General features: G+C 44.5%; 1 protein-coding gene across 1 annotated transcript in view; it reads left to right on the forward strand.

The window, feature by feature from the left end:
• SFMBT2 (Scm-like with four mbt domains 2) overlaps positions 1-20,917 on the forward strand; it is a gene marked incomplete at its 3' end in the record, with an annotated part of 74,596 nt that extends 53,679 nt beyond the window's left edge. The window contains 4 exon segments of the mRNA XM_010001300.1: positions 8,881-8,982; positions 9,620-9,767; positions 17,081-17,163; positions 20,791-20,917. Coding sequence (XP_009999602.1) covers positions 8,881-8,982; positions 9,620-9,767; positions 17,081-17,163; positions 20,791-20,917 — 460 coding nt within the window.
• Between the last annotated feature and the right edge of the window lie 338 nt (positions 20,918-21,255).

A 21,255-nucleotide genomic window follows, 5' to 3' on the forward strand; every position in this document is an offset into this window, starting at 1 on the left:
GCTCTACAGACATAAGCAGTCCCTGAGGTGAGCAGGTGCACATTTGGCTAGATTATGATTTAAATTACTGCTATCCTTAGGGCTGTGGATGACTGTGGGCAGTGTCACTAATGTGCCATCAACCTGGTCCCAGGTGCTAGAGCCGGGAGAGCAGATTCCCATTTGTAGTACAAGAAGGGTCTTATGGGTCTATCAGCAGCCCTGAGGAGGAGGACTTGGAGGTATTAAAAGCTGGTCATGTGTGCTTGCAGCCCAGAAACCAGCCATGTCCTGGGCTGCATCAAAAGAAGCATGGCCAGCAGATCTGGCAAGATGATCCTGCCCCTCTACTCCACACTTGTGAGACTTCCCTGCAGCGCTGGGTCCAGTTCTGGAGCCCCCAACACAGGAAGGGCAGGGAACTGTTGAATTGAGTCCAGTGGAGTGACATGAAGATGATCAAAAGGCTGGAGTACCTCTGCTGTGAGGAAAGGCTGAGACAGTTGAGGTTGGTTGGCCTGGAGAGAAGGCTGCCAAGAGATCTTATAGCAGCCTTCTAGTATCTGCAAGGGCTACAGGAAAGCTGGGGAGGGACTTTTTACAAGGGCATGGAGTGACAGGATGAGGGGTAGTGTTTTCAAGGTGTAAGAGGGTAGACTTAGGTTAGATCTTTGGAAGAAATTATTTCTTGGAGAGTGGTGAGACACTGGACCAGGTTGCCCAGAGAAGCTGGGGCTGCCCCATCCCTGGAGGTGTTCAAGGACAGGTTGGATAGGGCTCAGAGCAACTTGGTCTAGTGGGAGGTGTCCCTGCCCATGGTAAGAGTGTTGTAACTAGATGATCTTGAAGGTCCCTTCTAACCCAAACCATTCTTTGATTTATCAAGAGTTAAGAAATCCTTTGGATGTTATAGTGTGTTTTCTGGAATTACTTGCTATTCAAAGGAGTTGAAGTGCAAGGTGGAGAAACCCAGGGGTTGCTTTCTGCTCAGAGACAATCCTGACCTGCCTGTATGAGTCGACTTGAATTCCAACAGGTTTTTTCTGTCTTCAGCCCTTCTAATAGATGGACACGTGCTGATGCAGTAGTTTAAAACGTGCTTGCCTTTGGTTTCACTTGGAAGCCAAATCCCAACACACACAATCCCCAGCCCCTTCTTGCACTGCCGGCGCCGCACGTTGCGCTGTAATAACCCACAAGTCGCCGTGTTGTTTGCAGGCTGCCAGATTATTTATGCTCCATCTGTTCTTCCCCGTCCGTACCACTCGCCAGCCCTTCTCCCTGCCTGCTTTTTGCCTGGCTGGGAGACATGCATGGTGTCCTGATCCCTCTGTTGTTAGGCTGCCTTTTGACCCACTCCTGTCTCAGCTGGCTAAAGCCGTTTATCTTTGTAAGACCTGAGAACCATCAAGATGAACATACCACAACTGTATCTGCCTCCATGGCTCTTGGAAGCAAGGTTGCCTCTGATATCAAAGGTGCCACTCAGGGAAGATGGAGTCTGGTGGTACCTCTGTGGACCAGGGCAAAGTGCTAACCTCTTTGCAGCTACCTCCTGACCATGGGCTTGGCAGCAAAGAGGGTAGGGAGAGCAGTCAGAGGAGGTGAATGAAGCGAAGCCCCATCTGAGATTCTCCAGGGGTCTGTTTGGCAGCGTTGTGTGAAAGTCAGGGTTGGAAGAGAAATACTGGAGATAGTTCAAGAAAAGCAGACGGGCTGAGTGGGATCTGGGTCCCTCAGCCTTCTTCATCTTTCTGGCTGTAAGTTTAGCACATGTAGGGGTTTTTTTTCTCCATCACATGCTGGGGTCTCAGGATGCTGAAAAGTTGGTGAGAGGTTGGCTGTAAGGCCTGATACAGTTTACTTGCTGTTTCCAGGCTCAGTGTGGGGAGTTTGTGCATGGCAACATGAGGTTTTGCCACTCTCATCCTCAGGCATGGCAGTGTTTTGTACCAAGAAGGTCTAATGTGCACCTACAAGAGTCTGCTCCTATGTAGGGGGTGAGTGACACCTAAAAGTCAATAAAAATGTTTTTTTTTTTTCTCAAAGACAGCAAAAGTGAGCTCTGGTCCATAGCTGTTTTGAAGGTTTGTGGCAGCCCATAGTGTGCACTGAATTTAACAGAATCATAGAATGCCAGGGTGGAAGAGACCTCAGGCATCATCTAGTCCAATCTTTCTAGGTAAGAACATGGTGTAGATGAGTTGGCCCAGCACCCTGTCAAGCTGAGTCTTAAAAGTGTCCAGTGCTGGGGGATCCACTACTTCCCTGGAGACATTATTCGAATGTCCTGCTGTTCTCATAGTGAAAAATTTTCTTCTGATGTCAAATTGAGATTTTTTTCTGATCCTCTCTCCTCTAGCAAATTCCCATTCTCCATAACAATTACTGCCATGACATTGCTGAGGGCATACTCAGCCCAAACAAGTGCCCATGAGGACCCAGTCAGTCTTCTTGGCCATGGTACTTAGTTAGGGGTGAGAAAGAGACACCAATGATACCACTTTGAGCATTCAAGTAGATGTTCCCACCTGCGTTTTCCTTTCCATTTGACTCCCATCTGTGAAACAGGACTCATGCCTTGAACTCAACCAGCCTGCATTAGAGAACACCTGTGGACTGGTGTGGCAGTCCTGAATGCTGTAAGATGTTAAAAAACCCAAACCAAACAGAAAAAAACCAAAAAAGCAGCAACCCCACTGGACGCATATCTGTCTTTTTCACCTCTTGCCACCTGTGCTGCCACCACCCAGGAACATGAGAGCAGGCGCTGCGTGGGAGGGCATCTTTGCCCCAGTGCCATCTGCAGTGGGTCGAGCCATACGGAGAAGGTGTGTTTGGGTTTAGACTGGCTACTCTGCAATGTTGCTGTTTCTATGGTAACTAGTTTTTTATTCAACAAGAGGAGCTTCAAATCTGTAGGGCTGAATTTGATCCTCGGCAGAAGGATCTGCAGGTTTTAAGGGGCTCTTCAGTAGGTGCAGTTCATAGCTGGCTCTCATGCTCATTCCTTCAGGGTCATGGTGTCTCTAAAGCCTCCCTCCCAGCACCCTTTCCTCTTTATCCCACCCCACGTCTCTACATTTTGCTCTTCCTGTGACCAAAATGTCAAACCGAGGGTCAATTTGCTCCTGTTGTGTCTTGCTGGGGGATTTCTGTTTCTCTGCAGAGAGTGTATCTTTAGGGCAAATTGCTCCATGTTTAGCAAAGGAAGATGTTGAATTACAAACAAGACCAATTCATCTGCAAATAATGCAGAGGATTGCATTCGGGAGGGTGTCTTTATTTATTTAATTTTCTCAATTAAAAAACAAATGCCAGATTCCTGAAGAGGCAGTTTAACCACTGCTATTACTGCGTTTTTGACTGAGTACCACACATGAGCTTTGTGATTAAAATTAGGCTATTAGGAGCAGCAAGTTTCTTGAAGAATTAGAGAAAACGCTGGGGGAAGCAATGTCACTGAAAACAAAAACTAAATCAAATAACATGTTTCCAATCATACCAGATGGGGCCCTCTTCTTCTGTGTCTTTTTAGCAGGGTAAACCGGGGAAGATGTGACTGAAGACAATAGCATTTCACACTGTTGCAACTGGTGAGAATTAAACGGGGCTCAGGTCAATAATTTATTAAGTGTTCAGTGTTTCTAACTAGCCTCTCAACTTTGCAGCTTTTCAGCATTTAGACATAGTTCTGAATTTTGCACAAAGTTGCAGTCTTACAAATGGCATGAACCTGACTATTGTGGACTGAAAGAACCCTGAGTTTTAGGGTATTGGAAAATCAGAGTTCAAATTAGAGCCTTTTCCTCTTATCTATACACTGTGTTAGCTGCTGAATTTGAAATGAGATGACTCCAGTGTCATAGCTTGAGCAGAGTGGCCTGAAAATGAGCATTTTGCAGTCTGAAGGTGATGCCCATCCCTGGGTTTTTAGACACAGCTGAAGCAATCAGCCTATAGTACATTTCCCTGAATGTAATGGGCAAAAGCAGATTAGCCAAGTGCTCCTGCTCTGTTTGCATTGGCCAGTGTAGTGTAAAATTGTCTGAGATTTCAGCCTTTTGGTGGCCAAAACACTGCTGTGACGTGGCAAGATTGGGTTTGTTTACATGTAAATGACATGTGTGGAGTAGAAATACTCAGAAACCAGATTTAACAAAGTGTTTCTGTACCAGAAAGGGCAAATGACTATGATGATTCAAAATCATATCCTTTTGAGTTGAAGACATAAAGCCAATGCTTAATGACTTGATTATTAGGACCTAAGTGTGTCATCCACAAGGGTATTTCCTTAAAGCCTGTTTTCATCCATAAGAGTTGGGATACTTCTGTAAATGTGTGTGTGGATCCCATTTGAATGACATTTAGTCTCCCAAGTCACCTGTCATTTTTGAACCCTGCACTTCTAGTGACTCGTTAGCTGTGAAGGAGAAAATTATGCAACTATCTCAGTACCTAACAAAGAGGGTTGGGATTTAGGAGTCTGGTTCTCTTCCTGGCACTGTTGCTGACTTGTTATTTGACCTTGAGACGTTCCAGCTTTCAGCCCTGCAGGTGATGCTGGTTGCAGTGAGCTGTTGCAGAGCCCATCAGTGTTTCTGCAGAATAGCTGCTGGAGCACACGCTGCGTGTGCGCGCTGGCAAATTTGCAGTCATACTGCTGGAAAGCTGCGAGTGTGGAGCTGAGTTTAATTCCTGCTGTGGCAGCCCTGGCTTTGCTGGGAGTTTGGACCATATGTGACAGATATTTGTTCAACAGAGGGTTGTACAGTTTTCCATTCATTACCAGTGAGCGCTGTTGCAGGCTGTGTGATCCTTCATGTTGGAGATTGTAACTCTCTTTGAGTGAGCAAGTGTGTGTTAGCAGCCCAGAAAACCAACCATGTCCTGGACTGCATTACAAGAAGCATGGCCAGCAGGTCAAGGGAGGTGATTCCACCCCTTGATTCCGCTCTGGTGAGACCCTACCGGCAGTGCTGTGTCCAGTTCTGAAGACCCACACACAAGAAGGACATGGAGCTGTTGGAGTGAGTCCAGAGGAGGGCCATAAAGATGATCAGAAGGCAGGAGTCAGGCTGAAGGGATTGGGGTTGTTCAGCCTGTAGAAGAAACGGCTCCAGGGAGAGCTTAGATCACCTTCCAGTGCCTAAAGGGGCTACACAGGAAAGCTGGAGAAGGTCATCATACAAGGGCATGCAGCTACATGGCAAGGGGGAATGGCTTTAAACTGACAGAGGGTAGATTTAGATTAGATATTTGGAAGGCATTCTTTACTAGGATGGTGGTGAGGCACTGGCCCAGGTTGCCTAGAGAAGCTGTACCTGCTCCATCCCTGGGAAGTGTTCAAGAGCAGGTTGGATGGGGCTTGGAGCAACCTGGTCTGGTGGGAGATGTCCCTGCCCATACAGGGAGGTTGGAACTAGATCTCTAAGGTCTCTTCCAACCCAAACCATTCTATGGTTCTGTGTTCCATGTACTTCCTGTGGTGTGATTTTTCACTTTGCTGTGAGGAATCCTTCTACATCCTTGTGCATTGTTAATCCAGCTTACTTGCCTTGCTCCAGCAGTCAGAGGGTGTTTCCACTGCCCACTCAGGGCTTGTTAGCCTGTGACAGGCAATGGGCAATCTGCTGATGTAAATCCATGTGGTCAGTGGGGCAGCTCCTGGGAAGCATTGCCTGCCAGTAGGAGTAAAGGTTCACCAGGCACCAGGCTATAAGATGCTCCAACTGGTCAAAAACATTCTGACTCTTCATCTACATTTCAAAGACAATTAAAACTCACCTCGAGAAGTTGCTGCAAAGTAGTGGCTGGTGTTACCCTTATAGGTGGCTTTGAATGCTGGGAAATAGCAGTAAAGGGTTGGGTTTTGCCATCCATAATCATTTCAGGCATTTATTTTGCTTGACTGTGGAGCCTGACAGGATCAGGGAAAAGTCTTACCCTTCCAGTCCTCTTCTTGTAGCTGCTTTTATTAAACAGGCATCTTTCCTGTCAATGTGAATAAAGGGAGGAGAGAGCAGTTCATTATCCAGTATATCACTTTGAGTCTAATACTAATTAAAAGCTTTGCCTTCACTTCTGTGCAACCTATTCTTAGAAATTATGTAAATTAATTGGAGTTTTGAAGAGCAGCATATGCCAAATCCTAAGTAATTCCCTGCTGGCTGAGGCAACTGCAACACTGGAACTGGAGAACAGCATCAGGATCTTTTCTTTTTTTTCCTTTTGTGAGTGCAAAATTCTAAGGCTGCTTCGGTAAATTTTGATGCTTCTCTTTAGCAAATACAGGAGAGGGATCAAATATCCAGACCCTGACCATTTGCCAGAGAGGTGCAATACAAAGGCTTTTTCTCCCTCAAAGCTTTTCCATCTCAAAAATGACATTTAACACAGACAAGCTTTTTTTTTCCCTTCTGCAGCCCTTCTCCAAACAAATGTGCGTTGCTGCTTCAAAGAGGATTTTGACGCTTGGAAGCGAAATGTACCTGAGATCCCATCAACCCCCCTTGCAAGTTCATTCTTGCTGTTAATTTAATGGGGAGGATATTTACATGCTACACTGAGTAAGAAGGGAAATTTGATCCTAAGGTACACAGTGTGTGGAGAAAAGGGGATATGCTTTTGAAGTAAAACAGCTTTAAATGTTACTAGCTGTTGGTTTGGGTTTTTTTGCCTTGTTGCCTAATCATTTTTTTCCCTTTGAAAAAGGCCAAAAAAAACAGAAGGAGAAGAACCAAAGGAAACAAATTCAAATAAAAATGAGAAGCACTATGGTTTGGTCTCAGTGTAGTTTAGTCCCAATCAACAAATCATCTAAAGTTGATGAAACTACTTGCGTGTTTAAAGACAAACATGATTAAGTACTTTCATGGATCTTGGCTTATTATGTATTGAAGCTGGATATGAGCATGGATTAAATCCTGGAACCTTTGGTGGGAAGATGCTGCAGTGTGAGCCTACTTCCAGATGTACATTTTCCAAAGTCACCTTTTCTTTACAGCTTCACCCTAAGGATTAAGAGGTGCTGGGTGTGGGTCCCCATGCAGGAGGAGGCAGCCCTCCAGTCCAGGTGCTTTGTGCCTTTGGAGATTTGAAGTTCAGTGCTGGCGAGGTCTGATTTTTGCAGCCATCATCTTTTCTCAGCTGCAGCCTAGTCAATAGTAAAGAAGGCAATTTTGATAACCTGTCAGTTCCATCCCTGGTACTATGCAGCCCCTCTGCACAAGGAGCCAGTTTCTCTTCCCGTGGTTCAGACTTTGATTTAATGAAACATTCTCTTTGTAAAGCTGCCAGAAGTTGGGTCTCCTGTCTCTCTGGGGCTTTAGTGATATGGAAGTAAGTGCCAGCAAGTACAAGTATGGCTGATGGTTATGCTGTTCCAAACTCTTGAATGTCTACTCCATCTTCAGCCACTAGTTCACTGGTCTTTGGGCCATTAGTGCTAAATATTCCTCAGTTTCCCCATCAGTATATCATTCTGCTGTGAGAAATAAGTCTACTGTGATTATTATTTTTTTTTTGACTGCTTTTAGTTCTCACAGAAAAGGCTCTGTAACACTGCAGGTTGGTAACATGTAAAGAACCATTCTTTTAGCTGAGGTTGGAGCTTGTAAATATCCTTATCTCTAGTGGCCGCAGGAATGGAAGATCCCTGAATAGAAGTTGTTAAGTCTACAAGTGAAGACAGTTCTTGGGAAAACAAAGTACAGTGACATACAACTTTGGATCAATAAAAATTATTTTAGAACAAGAATACAACATAGAGCAATGAATGTAGATGGGAATGACTTTGGTAACCACTTACTAGATGGCAAGTTTTCTGCATGTATTTTGGAGTCATCTGTATGTATGTGTTAATTATAACTTCATCTTTTTTTATGCTCATATTGGCTAATGCACAGATGGTTTAGAACTACTGAAGGGCAGTTTTATTGAACGAACACAAAATATGGTCATTACTCTGGAATTAGGAGACCAACTTGTACACCTTTTTGACAGAGGTCATGAGAAATGTCCTGATTTGATAGATGTTAAACACTAAACTGGTGGCGAAACAGGGAGTTGGATCTGGGTTGCTTCTGAGTTTTGGGCCTGCATCCTGCTGCCAACTCCAAAGCTGCTGTCTGCAAACTGTGTGCAGACAGGTTTAATCCTGGGTAAAAGTGTTCTGGTGGGCATGTACTTGAACACAGTTGCATGTTTTTCCACCAGCATCTTCTCTTATTGCACACATTTTGGGTCCAAGTTCATTGTCTGGGCCTTAATCCACCTTTACCCTCCTGTCTGGAGAAAAAGATTTTCCCATCTTGCAACCACATGGAAACCAGCCCAGGTACTTTTTTTGGTGCCCTGCAGAAGCTGGGCATCCACCAAGGTAAATCAGGACCATCCTGAGCTGTTTACACCCATGCTGTATATGGATGCAAGTCCCTGTGGGACTTCAGGTTGAGTCCTAACACCTGTAGACCTCTGGTTGCTCTCAGTAGTGGCTATCAAAGGTGAAGAGGTTCTGCCCAGGGGAGATTATCATGTAGCGTTTTGTCAGACAAGTCCTCTTTTTGTTGAGTGTAATCTCCTCGTTGACTAAGTTTGAGTTAGATGCTGCTGATGAGCTGGATACACATTGTGCTTTAGATATGATGGACTTAGTCCTGCAGATCTGTCCTCTAGGAGCCAGGCTGTCTCCCCTCTTGCTGTGACTGGCATGAAAAGAACACAAGAACAGGAGCACCCAGTTGTAGCTGGGAGCTGATCTACCAATCACCTAAGTAAACCCCCACAAAGCACACAAAACCTACATGGACACATTTAAAACAGATGTTCAAATGGATCATCCCCTCCTTGGTGGATGGTGCTGACACACTGTGCGTTCCTCTTTCCCACCTCCTCCCACAGGACCATGCTGATTTGCGAAACCACTTCTTCACTGTGGGGATGAAGCTGGAGGCAGTGAATATGAAGGAGCCTTTTCATATCTGTCCTGCATCAGTGACCAAGGTGAGCTCTGTGAAAGGAGGGCTGAAAAAGAGCCTGATTAGAAGCTTCTTACTGATTTCCAAGAAATTTAAGAAAACTCAAGAGTGTTATTTCATTGGCTGGAGAACACATTAAGAAATATATTTAAAATCCATGGATATTCCTAATTAATGGGTTGTTTCTCTCCAACAAGCATCACCAGGTGATGCACAACTATATATGCACTTAGATTTGCTGAGGATGAGCATGTCTGTCTACCACTTCAATGGAGAAAAAGGGGAGTCCTCTTTTTTCTGTCTCCCTTCCATGAATGTGTGTTTTCCCTGCACATCTGGGAAACTTCTGAAATAAAACATCTGTGTAGATATTTAATCCACAGTTTAACATGCAAGAGAGAGAGGAAGGCTATGGGTTCTCTAGGATCCCCTTCAACTATGGGCACACCAAATGACCCTGAACCTTTGCTTCAGTTTACCCGTCTCTAAAACTCAGGCTTTGGTCTCTTTATTAGAAACACTTTGATGAAAAGTATTAGGTGAGAGCAGATTATTTGCAGGAGTAGTTCAATTCCAGGGTCTGGCTGTTTCAGCTTTCCACCTTTCCTAATGTTACAGTAAATTTCACTTCTGATTTTGTTTTCTTCTTTTTCACCCCTTAGGTTTTTAGCAATCATTATTTACAAGTGACCATTGATGACCTGAGACCTGAACCCAGCCAAATCTCAATGCTTTGCCATGCGGATTCCTTAGGGATCTTGCCAATACAGTGGTGCCTTAAAAACGGAGTCAATCTCACACCTCCCAAGGGTTTGTATTCCTTCTTGGTGATTTGCAAGTTTCCTCCAAATGAAGTTTGCCTCTTCTTATTGCCTTTAAAACCATGATGTTGTTTGCTGCAGAGCATCACCCTAAGTATCTCAAGCCATAGGAGCACTCTTGAGTCACTGGGGCTGTTCTGGCTCGTACCACCTTGTGACCATCTCTACAAATACATCTCACTGGTGGATTGATGTCCCTGTGCTTTGTGGCCTGCAGCAGCCTTCATCAAAGCCTGGTGAATTCCTACAAAATGCATCTTAGTGATGCTTTGTGTAAAGAGCAAATGGAGCATTAAAAGTCATATATAATACGAGAGGCAAAGCAGGCATCTCCCTAAAGCATCCAACTTGGTACAGTGCCAGGGCAGAGCCAAGCTCCTAAATCTAAATGTCTAAACTAAAGGCTGGCTGCCCAGGAGCATGCGGGCACTTCCTTAGCTGTCTCAGACAATCCCAGGCTGGGGCAAATTGTGAGCAGTGTTCAGGTCAGAGCCAGGAGAAACAGCCTCCAGCCGTGCTATTTCCCAACTTGGTAGCAGTACAGTTAATTACTTGCAATTTCAGACAACCACCTGTGGTGCCCTAGCAATATTTCTTCCTTTGCAAAATGTGTTTGCTCTCTAGAATTTTAGATTTTTGAAGCTGGTTGGGATGTTGACCCTTTGCCAAAAAATTGGTGTTGCTTGGGAGAAAAAGAAATGCCTCAAAAAACCCCACCAAAACCCCACTAAGTTTTGCGCACACAGATTTCTCCTAATTTTGGCAAATGTGCTGCTGCCAAACCCAGGGAAGCAAAGGATTATTTTCTACTTGGTTCAGAGTCCACTTGGGTGTATCCAGAGTGTCTTTTTAGCACATAATAATTTGAAATGCCCATCAAAGTCCTGGCGTCCTGTGTGTGCAACTGTATACACGGGGTGCATCCATGATTACTGTGTTGCCTTTGCTGAAATCAATGTGCAGTCTGGATGCTTTACTCCCTCCTGCTTAAATCTGGGTGTAATCATAGAATCGTAGAAAAGCTAGGGTTGGAAGGAACCCTAAAGATCATGCCTGTGTAAGGATGCACTGACATTGGCCGGAAAAGTTGCTAAAAAGGAAAATAAATTGAATATTGTATTTTTTCCACTCCAAATTCACATACAGCTTCCCCCGGGCCAGCTACTTAGCTGAAGAGCATAGGCCAGACATTTCTCTTTACAAGGTCATGGCCTAATTTCCAATCCCTGCTGGCACAGAGCCTGGCTGAGATAGTGTTTCACGGGTCAAGTGTGTGTGAACTCTCTTTTAGATGCCAATATTTTTAGTAGTGTCTGTAGCATCTGTTATACGGATATTTCTCAGCTTGGCCTGTAAAGTCCAAGGGGCAAGTAGGTATCTCATGGGATGCCTGGTGATGATGGTCCACCCAGGCTCCTGAGAAAGTGTAGCAAGTCTCCCCTGATTCCCCTGGTGAAAATAAACTTGGCTTTCTGCTGTCAGATCAGAAATTCTGGAGGGAGGCTGTTAAAAAAAGGCATAAAGCACGTGGCAGATAGATGCATGCTGCGTGTTGCTGTATTTCTTGGAGTGTGTATGAGGGCTGCATGCCTAAAATGTATCTTAGCACTTCTGATGTCAAAAACCTTTTCCATTGGCAGAGTATTAGGGATCTTGCCAATACAGTGGTGCCTTAAAAACGGAGTCAATCTCACACCTCCCAAGGGTTTGTATTCCTTCTTGGTGATTTGCAAGTTTCCTCCAAATGAAGTTTGCCTCTTCTTATTGCCTTTAAAACCATGATGTTGTTTGCTGCAGAGGATCACCCTAAGTATCTCAAGCCATAGTAGCACTCTTGAGTCACTGGGGCTGTTCTGGCTCGTACCACCTTGTGACCATCTCTACAAATACATCTCACTGGTGGATTGATGTCCCTGTGCTTTGTGGCCTGCAGCAGCCTTCATCAAAGCCTGGTGAATTCCTACAAAATGCATCTTAGTGATGCTTTGTGTAAAGAGCAAATGGAGCATTAAAAGTCATATATAATATGAGAGGCAAAGCAGGCATCTCCCTAAAGCATCCAACTTGGTACAGTGCCAGGGCAGAGCCAAGCTCCTAAATCTAAATGTCCAAACTAAACTCAAGGCTGGCTGCCCAGGAGCATGCGGGCACTTCCTTAGCTGTCTCAGACAATTCCAGGCTGGGGCAAATTGTGAGCAGTGTTCAGGTCAGAGCCAGGAGAAACAGCTTCCAGCCGTGCTATTTCCCAACTTGGTAGCAGTACAGTTAATTACTTGCAATTTCAGACAACCACCTGTGGTGCCCTAGCAATATTTCTTCCTTTGCAAAATGTGTTTGCTCTCTAGAATTTTAGATTTTTGAAGCTGGTTGGGATGTTGACCCTTTGCCAAAAAATTGGTGTTGCTTGGGAGAAAAAGAAATGCCTCAAAAAACCCCACCAAAACCCCACTAAGTTTTGCGCACACAGATTTCTCCTAATTTTGGCAAATGTGCTGCTGCCAAACCCAGGGAAGCAAAGGATTATTTTCTACTTGGTTCAGAGTCCACTTGGGTGTATCCAGAGTGTCTTTTTAGCACATAATAATTTGAAATGCCCATCAAAGTCCTGGCGTCCTGTGTGTGCAACTGTATACACGGGGTGCATCCATGATTACTGTGTTGCCTTTGCTGAAATCAATGTGCAGTCTGGATGCTTTACTCCCTCCTGCTTAAATCTGGGTGTAATCATAGAATCGTAGAAAAGCTAGGGTTGGAAGGAACCCTAAAGATCATGCCTGTGTAAGGATGCACTGACATTGGCCGGAAAAGTTGCTAAAAAGGAAAATAAATTGAATATTGTATTTTTTCCACTCCAAATTCACATACAGCTTCCCCCGGGCCAGCTACTTAGCTGAAGAGCATAGGCCAGACATTTCTCTTTACAAGGTCATGGCCTAATTTCCAATCCCTGCTGGCACAGAGCCTGGCTGAGATAGTGTTTCACGGGTCAAGTGTGTGTGAACTCTCTTTTAGATGCCAATATTTTTAGTAGTGTCTGTAGCATCTGTTATACGGATATTTCTCAGCTTGGCCTGTAAAGTCCAAGGGGCAAGTAGGTATCTCATGGGATGCCTGGTGATGATGGTCCACCCAGGCTCCTGAGAAAGTGTAGCAAGTCTCCCCTGATTCCCCTGGTGAAAATAAACTTGGCTTTCTGCTGTCAGATCAGAAATTCTGGAGGGAGGCTGTTAAAAAAAGGCATAAAGCACGTGGCAGATAGATGCATGCTGCGTGTTGCTGTATTTCTTGGAGTGTGTATGAGGGCTGCATGCCTAAAATGTATCTTAGCACTTCTGATGTCAAAAACCTTTTCCATTGGCAGAGTAAATGCTTTGAGTCACTGAAACATAATCAGACATAGGAATGATTTCCTTAAAAGAAACCAAACAAAACAAAAAACCAACAAACCCGCAAACCACCAAAAAAAAGAAGACGGGGAGAGTGAAAAGCATCCAAACCCCCATAAAGGGAGCTAGTTTTGGGGCAGAATAATAGCAGATTTGGATAAAGAAATAACCAGGATGGATATGAGATAGCTGCAGTGCTCTGAAAGTGAGGAAGGCTGTGGTGTGAGCTGGGTGCTAATGAGGGGGTCTGCAGAAGGAGGAGGAAATTCCACCATTTCCACCTAAATCACTGGACAACTCTACCTGTCCTGCCATGTGCAGAATTACAGAATTGTATAGAATTACAGAATGGTTTGGGCTGGAAAGACCTTAAAAATAATCGAGTTCCAACCCCCCTGCATGGGCAGGGATACCTCTCACTAGACCACCTTGCTCCAAGTCCCATCCAACCTGGCCTTAAATACTTCTAGGGATGGGGCTTCCACAAGTTCCCTGGGCACCCTGGGCCAGCATCTCACCACCCTTACAGTGAAAATAAGATGTTTCTCTCTTAAAAGTTTCTACAAAGATTGAAAAGATGCTTTTGTGTTTAGCCATCACATACAAGTTCAGGGTAACTGGAAGTATTTTTTCAGTACTTTAAGGGCCCTACCACTCTTCCACTTTTTCTATACATTGCCTCTTCTTGCATGGGGATTAGACCAGCCTCCTGCTTCCCCAGTGCTTATGGGTTCCTGACTGACATCACCCTCAACAGAGAACACATTGACAGTCTTTAGTGTTGCCCAAATGACTCTCCCTCTTGAAAGGCAAGAAGTTCCCATGGAGCAAAAGATAACAGAGGAAGAATTCAGTTTTCTTTCTTGTGCAGGCAATTTCTTTGCTGTATTGCATTTCTTTGCTTGGGTTTTCTAGTTAATTTGTTGTTGACAAGGTTGTCCTCTGATTTTAAAGTGAACCAATTTTATTTAATCAGAGCAATATGTGAGGTTGGGTTGTTTGGGTTCAGAGTCCTTTACTTCTCTGATAGCCATTCTCTTACCTTTTTTGCCTGCCAGGCCTTTGTTGAAGCCAAACATGCAGTAGATGAGTCATGAACAGGAGGTGCAAACATTTGCTACTAGAAATAGACAGCAGTATTTTCTTGTACAGTGCCAAAAATGGCTACCCATTTACTGCTTCTGTATAAACATTGAACAAGCACTGTTTATATTTATTAGAGCTGGGTTTATAGACTACTTCCCTTTAGAGTAACAACCATTGTTCCTTTTTTTTATGAGCTATTAAGAGAGGAACAAACCATTTTGGTAGCGCTTCTAGTTGGAAGGCTTTCTAAGGAGATGCCTCTTCCAAAACCTCTCATACATTTGTATTGTTGTATTTGCTTCTGCTTAAACTGTTGGGTTCTTCCATGCTGAGAGTCAAGGTAGAAAACACAGAGAGTTTTTACATGTTTGGGCAGCAGCAGGAGAATCAGGCAAGCAAAGCTTTGAACATTAGTACTGGGGCTGAGCCTTAAAGGATAACAGTGTGTGAATGCCATGTGCTAGTGGAGGTACTGGATACATGGTACCTCTCCATGTGCTAAAGGAGGTGGCTTCCATCTTGGTGCTCCATGAAAAGGTCATACACAGGTCCAGGTTTGTTTAAACCTGATTTCTGAGCATGGTCCCCTTGGAGTCATCCTCATTGGGATAGCTGAAGTGAGTTATGGCAAACTCTTCAGCTGCCTTCCCAGGTTTTGCACCTGTTCAAGTGCACAGCAGGTCTTCCAATGATGTCAGTAGTGGCCAGGCCACAGGTGGTTGCACTGTGAGAACACAGTCGAGGTTTGATACCTCACTGAAACCTTGTCAGTGTCTCTTTGCTGCCCACTCTGCCAAGGTTTTGTCTAGCTTGCAATTAAGATTCAAAAGTTGTCCATGAGGGGTTGAAATTGGACGTGAGAGAAGATGCAGCGTGTGGGCAGGTTTTTGAGCCCCTGAAGGCAACATGCTGATGGGCTTAGCTGGGGTGGACCCCAGGTGATTTAATGTGGACAACTTTGTGGTCGTGTTCCCCACCTGAGCTCATCTCCCTAACTTCTCTGGAGTCAATGGAGAGTGATAGGGACTTTCACAGGGCAATTCTGCTCCTTCTGCAGGACAGATATCACCTCTGGGTTTGCCTGTCCATTGACTCCTTACGTAGCCCAGGGTGACAGGCTCAGCTATAGGCATCTCCACTGCAAACATCTGTGTGCAATCAGATGAATCCCCTTCTGATGTGGTGATGTGCATTTCTCTTCCTGTTTTCCATTTCATTTTATGAGGCTGAAAAGTGTCTGGTGAGCAAATAACTGGAGAGAAAAAAGGAGGTGGAGAAGAAATGGGAAGAAAAGACTGTTGCAGAAATTTGCTGTAAAAAAAACAGTGCAAGGATTTAATTTTTTCATATGAAAAACGGACATTCTTTTTAAAGTAACTGCCATTTTTTACTTCCCTGTGACTTTTTATTTCTAGATTTCCAATTATTATGCACTTCCTTCCTCCACAGAGACAGTCATGTTAGGTCAAGGATTTATCTCATTGGTTTGTTTGTCCTGTGTGCAAAAAATTAGGATTAGAAGTTCATCTGATCCCAGATACTTGCATCTTAGCAGAGTGCTTGGGACTTTATTTCCAAAATTTGTACCTTATTTTTTGGATCTGAGTGACTAATAAGAGACTCCACTCAGTATTCCAGTCCTTTTTCGCCTACAAAACTTTGTCAAAAATTATTCATTCCCATCTGATCTTGAGTGTCCCTTTTTGGCAGTCAATGAAAAAGGCATTCCAGGATGTTCTGTGAAATTAGGTCAGACAGGGAGCTTGAGGTGAGAATTTGGTCTTCAGGTGACTCAAGAAACTTTCCAGTAGGACTAGTTCTGCAATAATATTAGTAGAGTATCAACAGTATTGTCACAAGACCCTGGACAGGATTAGCAATCATTGGCTTTGAGGGCTGTAAAAGGCTTAAAAGAGTAAGAGGCAGGCAAAAAGAAGAAAAAAACTAACAAAAAAAACCCCCAACCCTCTCTTTCCTAAAAATGTATTGCTTAAATAGCCAGATAAGAAGAACAGATGAGCAGAGATCTGTTTTGTTTCTATGATGGGACTGTTTGAGGGATCATAGAATCATAGAATGGTTTGGGTTGGAAGGGACCTTAAAGATCATCTAGATCCAACCCCCCCTGCCATGGGGACACCACTGTTGCTTCCCTTTTTCCCTTTTTTTACTAGAAGCAGAGGCTGGAGGGATCATCTAGTTGCTGAATCCTAAATCTGGGAAATCTGTGTTCATTTTCCTTCTCTGCTCTGGATTTGTGTACAGCCTGGGATAACGTGCCTACTGTGATGGGATTCAGCTCATGTACACTGAGCTGGTGGAAAGTCAGTCACAGAGGGTACAGCCATGTCAATAAAGAGAGAGGAGAATTTATCTCCTGCTTCAAAAGGGAGGATGGATCAGCTTCTGATTATGGTGGTTCTCTCTCTGTCCACTGCTGAGGGACCTTTCATGTCCAGCTCCACAATCCCATCTTTTTTAGATAGCTAAAGGAAGGAGAAAGAAGTCCATGAGTAGCCCAACATGGAAACTTGGGACAGTAGCAATTCTTAGTAGCTATGGAAAATAAATGTGTTTTATGACTTTTTAATGAAAACCTGGGGCTTTCAAAGTGAAATGTAGTTGCGTGAGTCAGGGCTGTAGAAGCATTGGCGTTGCCTCTCCTGGTGTATAAACAGGCATCCAGAGAACTTGCCTGCTGATACCACCACAGTTCACTGAGGTGGGATGGGATGCAGAAACACAAATGGTCATCTGCTTGGGGCCAGTTTCATGCTGGCACTCTGGTGTGAAGTGGTGCCTGATGGCACTTTGTTTTATCATCTTGCAGGTTACTCTGGCCAGGACTTTGACTGGGCAGACTACCAGAAGCAGTGTGGAGCTGAGGCAGCATCTCACCTCTGCTTTAGAAACGTAAGTTCTCTTTTTGCCTTTGCCTCTTTTTCACTTCATCCAAGTGAAACACAACAGTATGTACAGAAAAGCTGCAGAAAGGCTTTGGGAGGTTGCCCCTGGCCACCATGTGTCTATCTGAGGAAGGAAACCAGAGAAGTGTTTCAGGTCTTCATCCCTAAAAGAGAAAAAATGTTCTGTTACTCTTGTCTGTATCTGATTCATCTGGATTTCCTGCTTTTCATCTCCTCTCTCTGATTTTGTACAGCATCTAGGAAAAGAAGAATCTTAACTGATGTTGTAATTAATTCAATTGCTACTACAGAAAATAAACTAGGTAAAAGCATTGCATTTTATCACGTGTCTTGTTTCACATTTTGGGTGTTGTTTCTGGTTCCCAGGGAGATACACTTAACCAAACCAAATGTGTTTAAAAGCTAAGGTTGAAACTGTTCAGCTCCAAGTGTGAGAAGAGTGATTAACCCATGTGGGTGCTCTGGTCTTTGGGCCAGCTCATGGCATTCCTTGCTACAGCAACAGGGATTAAGAGTGAGCAGCACATCATTTTGCTAAAGGCCATCAAGATTCAGAGCTTTGGAAATAATGTTTGCAGGCTGTTTTCCAGCAATTACAGTCCAACATGGCTTGATCTGACAGGTATTCATCACTTGGTGAAAGGCAGATGTAGCCTTCTGCTTTTTCCAGTAACCTGCTGGTTTTCTTCATGCTCCCATCAAGGGATGAAAGTTGAGATCCCATCAATAACTGGAAATGAGCACAGAAGAGTTTGCAGTGCTAGAAACAGGACAAGCAGGTTCCTTTGGGAGTTACAGGGACTTACCCTCTACTCAGTAGTAACAAGACTGGGGAACAGTGTGTTTATGAAAAGCAGAATGGAGACAGTCTCACAAGACACCAGTCATGCTTGTTTCTGCATGGCCTCCTTCATCTTCTCTATGAGGATGATGAGACACTGGAACAGGTTGCCCAGGGAAGTTGTGGCTGCCCCATCCCTGGAAGTGTTCAAGGCCAAGTTGGATGGTCTAGTGGGATGTGTCCCTGCCCATGCAGGGGGGTTGGGACTAGGTGATCTTGAAGGTCCCTTCCAAACCATTCTGTGTTTCTGTGGGCATCCTAGCTTGGAATAGACTGTTGGTCGTGAATTGGTGAATTTGAACACTTTTTGTTGATGAATTAAGAAGACCTGTATCATCAACAGACAAATCAAAGCTGGGATTTCTTTGCCTCATTTTTGAGGCCATTGTATGCAAAACCCTCTGCTTCAAGGGACTTCAAGTAAAGATTTCTGAAAGTGCTGCAGAAAGCTAGACAATGCTGTATCAAGTGGGACAGTTTCTTCTATTCTGCAAGCACCCCTCCCTTTTCTTTATGTCTCTTTTCTCAAGTAATGGATCTGTGCTCTCAGCACTGGCAGCCTAGAGAGCAGTCTCTGCTTAATATCCTCCAAAGATTAAATCAGGTTTAAGCACTTTTCTCCCCCCTTTTTTAAAGGAAACGTTCATTAGATGAACACGTGTCTGTTACTCTTTATCTCTTGATAACTCAATTCTCTGCAGAGAGATGTAATCTCACTGTTGTCACTGGTGTCACCTCCCCAACAGGTCTGTCTATTTGTTTGCTGCAAGCAGCTCTGATAGAAGCTGTGCTGTGAGCACATCTCCCACCTCGTGCAGCCAGACGTGGTGCTGGAAGTGGATGTGCTGGAACTGTGTTCCCTGAGGGGGATATTTAACAAGGAGAGGCAGTTATGAAATGGATTGACATGACCAAATGCTTAGTAAAATAAACTCCCAGCTAACTGTTTTGCCATTGATTCTGTGTAAATTAGCCTCCAGCACCGAACTGCAGTGAAAGGAGCTGGTGTGATGATAAATGACGTTTCCTTGTTAAGCAACATAAAAGGCATTTAAACAAACTCACCCTGTTTTTCCGCAATCCTGGCTGTTGGCAGCTTTTACAGGGTGAAGCTGATCTATGTGCTGAGCAAGGCTTGTGACAGGCCAAGCAATGTTTGAGACTAACTGCCTGTTCTTCGGAGACCTCTTGATGAAAATAAAAAACAAGTCCAGAAGTTTTTTACAACGAGCTCCCAGTGTCTGGTTAAAGGTGAAGTGCCCGTGGTTCTAGGTGCTGTACAAACAGCAGCAGGGCTGAATTTGAGTCTGACTTCCAGTTGCTCACATGGGATTGCTGGATCAGAGATTGGTGTCATTTTAAGTCAGTGGCAGTTACTACCCATCCTAATTGTTGTTAGCCAAAATATCAACCAAGAGGGGGAACCTTTTTGTGCTACTGTGTGCAAACAGAAATGCAAGCACTAACAGCTGAGGTGGTACAGAGCAGGTAGGACATAGGGAAGGAAGACGAAAGGAAGGGAAGCCCTGGCATGGCCATGGATATTGCATCCATGAATTCTAGGGATAGTGGTGGTGGGGATATTGGGAAAAAGCTGAGCATAAGGGACAGGAGAAGACACCAGTAAGAACAGAGGATAAGGATGAAAGTGTGTGAGGAGTAGCTTGAGGCTTGGCTTGTGGAGAAGGTTTTGGGGAGGATTGGTAGGGTCTTGGGGTTACTTTGCACTTGAGGTCACCTGCACCAGCTGCAAACAGGAGCTCTGGATTGTTCCGTTAGGATTGAGCCATCCTGGCTCTGGCAGGAGCATGAGGGACTGGTCAGCAGCCTGTTGCTGTCACATGGCCAGGCCATCCTTGGGCTGTTTGCCAGTTTGCCAAGGCATGCCTTAGCCTGCAGCAGTGCTACCTGAGTCATTTGAACTGCAGCTTCCTCAGACTCCCCTGTTCTTGGTACAACAGAGAATGCTGTGTGCTCACAAGCTCATGATCTCATGTTTTGGTCCTGTGTTTCTTGGGTGGGATGAGAACCACTCATATAGGGATCATTGCTGTAATACCTGTCCTGACTTTGCCTTCACTGGAGAGGAGTGTAAGGGCAGTGGGGACTTCAGATACCCTGTGAAAAACTTGGTTCTTCAGTGCTGTATCTAAGTGTACAGAGGTACTGCTGTAGCAGTGAACGCAACTGGCTCCATCCCCTGCAGTTGATGAGCTTATATACCTGAAGTCCACAGAGAAGGACCTTGCACATTGAACTTAAAATAATCCCTGAAGAAAGAACATATTGAATGGGTTACTCAAGTTTCTCCAGCCTCAGTCAGCCTGGGCAACTAAATGTCTGGGGAAATTTCTATGGTCTCAGGCAAGATGGGTTATTTGCATTACAAGGTTTCTTCTACAAGGTGAGACATGCTCAAGCACAGCAGATCTGGAAACCTTGTGTGTAATAACCCATCAACAATGGTGGACAGCAAATGCATCACTAAGATGCATTCAGAAACACTTGGAAGTGGTGTGGAGTCACCTCCTGGTCTCTGAGAGTTAGGGGTCAGCATAAGCCATGAAATATGTTGCTTCTTGATTAATTGCCATAATTGTTTGTTTTCATAGGGATGCTCCATTTTCAATCCAGATGCCTTTGTTCTTCACTGTGTCTGGCACTTCCAGTGGAAAGCAAACCATGTTAATTTATGCTTCCCAGTGGACAGCCTAATTAAAGTCATGCAGTGCTGCAGTGCTGTGCTTCAGTGTTGGTCCTTGACTCTTTCAGACATCCTTCAGCCGTGGCTTTACTAAGAACATGAAGCTGGAGGCAGTGAACCCCAGGAACCCTGCAGAGATATGTGTTGCTTCTATCACCTCAGTTAAAGGACGGTTGATGTGGCTTCACCTTGAAGGTATGTGCTGTAAAGGCTCCTGGTGTTTGTGTGGCTCACTCAAACACTGTTAATTTTGTCCTTCATGCTCTGCACAAAACTGCTTTCTCCAGCCTTTCCTTTTTATACATGTTGACTAATAATAGGTAACAAAAAGTTATCTTTCCCTGCTCTCTCCCTGAGGGAGCCACAAGACCTTCCAGCCTCCCTTCCATGTGGACTCTACCAGCATGATCTCCATAGGTGACAGAAACCTCCTCACTGCCATCATGGTAGACATCCATCCTGGGAGTGGACATTTAGCTCACTTGTGTGGCTGAGACTTCCACCATGATTTCCAGCAGGCTCTCATGACATCT

This window comes from Chaetura pelagica, unplaced genomic scaffold (assembly GCF_000747805.2).
Source record: "Chaetura pelagica isolate M959 unplaced genomic scaffold, ChaPel_1.0 scaffold66, whole genome shotgun sequence".
NCBI classification, from domain to species: Eukaryota; Metazoa; Chordata; class Aves; order Apodiformes; family Apodidae; genus Chaetura; species Chaetura pelagica.